Genomic DNA, 2953 nt, shown 5'->3' on the forward strand with positions numbered 1-2953 from the left:
TCAAGAGATCTGCCTGCCTCTGCCTTCTGAATGCTGGGATTAAAGGCGTGCGCCACCAGTCTCGGGTTCTCATTCTTACGTATCACGCTGTTGTTGTTCATCAACTGAGCCCTCTCTAGGCCCCAACACCCCAATCTTATTCTAAGTTTGTAGTCCTGAGCTCAGTCATTCACTTACAGTCTACACGTACCTCTGCACACTTGTACAATGGCTGGCAAAATTTTGTTCCTGGGAGTGGAGTGGGTGCATAGCCGTGGTAACCAAGCTCTGAACGTTCTAGGCCCTGGGTTCAAGAGCCAGCACCACATACTAAATGAATGAAAGAAAAAAGAGAACAGCCCCTTTTTGTTCTAACAGAGCAAGGGGCTGTTTATTCCAAAAGCGTTTTGGTTTTTCAGGCCTGTACTGCACCCTATCTACCCCAGACACAACTTCATTGCTTCAAAGGGTACAAAAGTTGGTTAATCTCTCCATTTTCAGTCTTACTAATGAAGCAGGGGGACCCCAGCGTCCCTGACAGTGGCTATTTCAGAACAAAAGGTTTTACTCTGTACATCATGTTAAAAGTAGTAAGCTGTTCTCTTTTTTTGTGCGCATTTGGATGAATCACACAATGACAGCTTCCAAGGTAACAAAACCTTTCCAGGCCTCTGGCAGCTGCGGGCCACTGTGGCCTGAGCTAGTCACCAAGATAAGGACAGCAGGTTCGCTTCTCTGTGCCCTAGATGCTGAGTGAGGAGAGGTAGGGACTTCTGGCTGCTCACTACAGCTCACGCTCACAACTGTATTTAACCACTAAATCCCGTGTAATAGAAATCCCAATTTCCAAGTGTTAGATACTCAATCACCACCAAACCCCCCCCCAAAAAAAAAACAAAAAGGGGGAGCGGAAAAAGGAGAGGGGGAGGGGCGACATATGCATCTCGAGCCGCAGGAGACTCGGTGACACTGTCCGCGCCCGCCTCCCAGGCACAGTCGTGCGGGCCCCTTTCCCGGGCGCACGCAGCTGCCGTGTTCCCCGAAGGCTGCCAGGATGATCGGTCGCCGGATCCCTCCAAGTTCGTCGCGGCCGACGGGGGCCTCCGGCGCAGAATCCGCCCCGCACCCAGGAGTCTCGGGGCCCGGCCGCGGCCCGGCCTGCTCCCTCTCTGCTCGGCGGGCCGCGGGGGCGACAGGCGCTCGCCATTCTCCCCTCACACGCCCGGCCGCGGCCCTCACGCCCTCACCGCGGGTGCGCGGCACGGCCCCGGACTCCCCGTTTCTTCCCGCCGCCAGGCCTGCGCTACCCTGGGGTCCCGGCCGCCCCTCCCCCCTCACCTGCTCCATAGCCTGGCCCGGAACCCCGTTGAATCGAATTCGTCCGCTCCGCGTTCCCAACCGCACGCGCCGCCTTCTGGAATCTACTAGAAGCTGCCGGGACCCCTAGGTTCCCGCCCCTTCCTTGCCCGCTCACTGGTTGAGCGCGTCCAGGGGGCTCTATGCTCCTCTGCTATTGGCTTTAAGTCCAGTCAATCATCTTGGCTTCTCTTTCATTGGTTCTCTGCGGCTCTTCTCGCCAGCCCTGCCTCCTCTGCACCTCGGGATTGGGTACTCCTCAACAAGCCCCGCCTATGTCAGGGCTGGGCGAATTTAGGGAGGAGCGGGCTTTGACGACGCGGATTGGCTGGTGAGTCCGTCAATTGCGGCTGACCTGGCCGCGCCCATTGGTCCTGTTCTTTCTGGAAATTTCCACGACTCTCATTGGGTTGAAGGACTACTTTACGGAACCGCCTTTAGAAAAGAAAAATTCAGTTGGGTGTGTGTAGGGTGGAAATGGGCCATACTTGACCCTGATTGGCTTAGGCCGCTGCCTGTAAAGGGCGCTTGGCTGGCGGTTCGTGGGAGTCCTGAGTCTGAGCGGTAGTCGCCCAGGCTTTGACTGCAGCCTATTGGGTCGTTCTCCGTTAGTCTGCGACTGCCGGTCACCAGGCGGCTGGGTGGCCGTCTTAGCCGGCCAGGTTTCCCCACATCCCGGCTGTTAGACCCCGAAAAAAAACCGCCCAAAACGCCGCGGGGAGGTGACGGGCCTGTGCTTTTCCCGTGGTGACTCGGCTGTCCGGCCGCGTATCATCAGTGGAGTCGCACATCTCTACTCAGGTGCAAGCTTCGGTCACCGAGGTCCTGCCAATAGAAATGCTACTTTGGTTGTAGGCTCAGCGTGTGGCTCATGGAACAATGGAGGCTGAGGAGCGACCGGTCTGGAGAGAGCTTGGATGATGGGCTCGGGCTCTGTTGCCCTCTCTGTGCTTGGGGTGCCATTGCATACCTTCTCCTTCCGGTTACCCCTGATCTCTTCGGTTGGTTATACCTACTTCTCTTGCCTCGCTTAAGATTACTGGAGGAGGGCTGGAGAGATGGCTCAGCGGTTAAGAGCACTGACTGTTCTTCCAGAGGACCCGAGTTCAATTCCCAGCAACCACATGGTGGCTCACAACCATCTGTAATGAGATCTGGCACCCTCTGGCCTACAGGCATACATGGAGGCAGACTTTATTATCTATACATAATAAATAAATAAAATCTTTTAAAAAAAAATTACCGGAGGAGAGCCAGGCACTGTGGGAAGCAGAAACAAGCGGATCTCTGTGAGTTCGAGGCCATCCTGGTCTACAGAATGAGTTCCAGGACAGCTAAAGGGCCCTAGTTCAGCACCACAGAGCAGTTTGCACCCATCTGTAACTCCAGCTCCATGGGATTCCACACCTCTGACCTCCATGGTCACCTGCCCATACCCACTGTGCATGCACATTCGAACACACACACAATTAAAAATAGAAACTTAAAAAAATACTGTGTTTTGTAGTTGCTTTACTATGGTTGTGAAGAGACACCATAGCCAAGAGCACAGGCAGAAAGAGAAATCCAACTGGGGATGGTGTGGGCATTTGAAACTTCAAAGCATCCTTCAACAAGA

At 54.7% G+C, this 2953-nt stretch overlaps 1 protein-coding gene across 1 annotated transcript in view; it reads right to left on the reverse strand.

Moving 5' to 3' along the window:
• Stip1 (stress induced phosphoprotein 1) overlaps positions 1–1447 on the reverse strand; it is a 20948-nt gene extending 19501 nt beyond the window's left edge. Inside the window, exon 1 of the mRNA XM_005351862.3 lies at positions 1318–1447. Coding sequence (XP_005351919.1) covers positions 1318–1326 — 9 coding nt within the window. The 5' untranslated portion in view covers positions 1327–1447. The remainder of the gene's footprint in view (positions 1–1317) is intronic.
• Between the last annotated feature and the right edge of the window lie 1506 nt (positions 1448–2953).

Source organism: Microtus ochrogaster, chromosome 8 (genome assembly GCF_000317375.1).
Source record: "Microtus ochrogaster isolate Prairie Vole_2 chromosome 8, MicOch1.0, whole genome shotgun sequence".
Lineage (NCBI taxonomy): Eukaryota > Metazoa > Chordata > Mammalia > Rodentia > Cricetidae > Microtus > Microtus ochrogaster.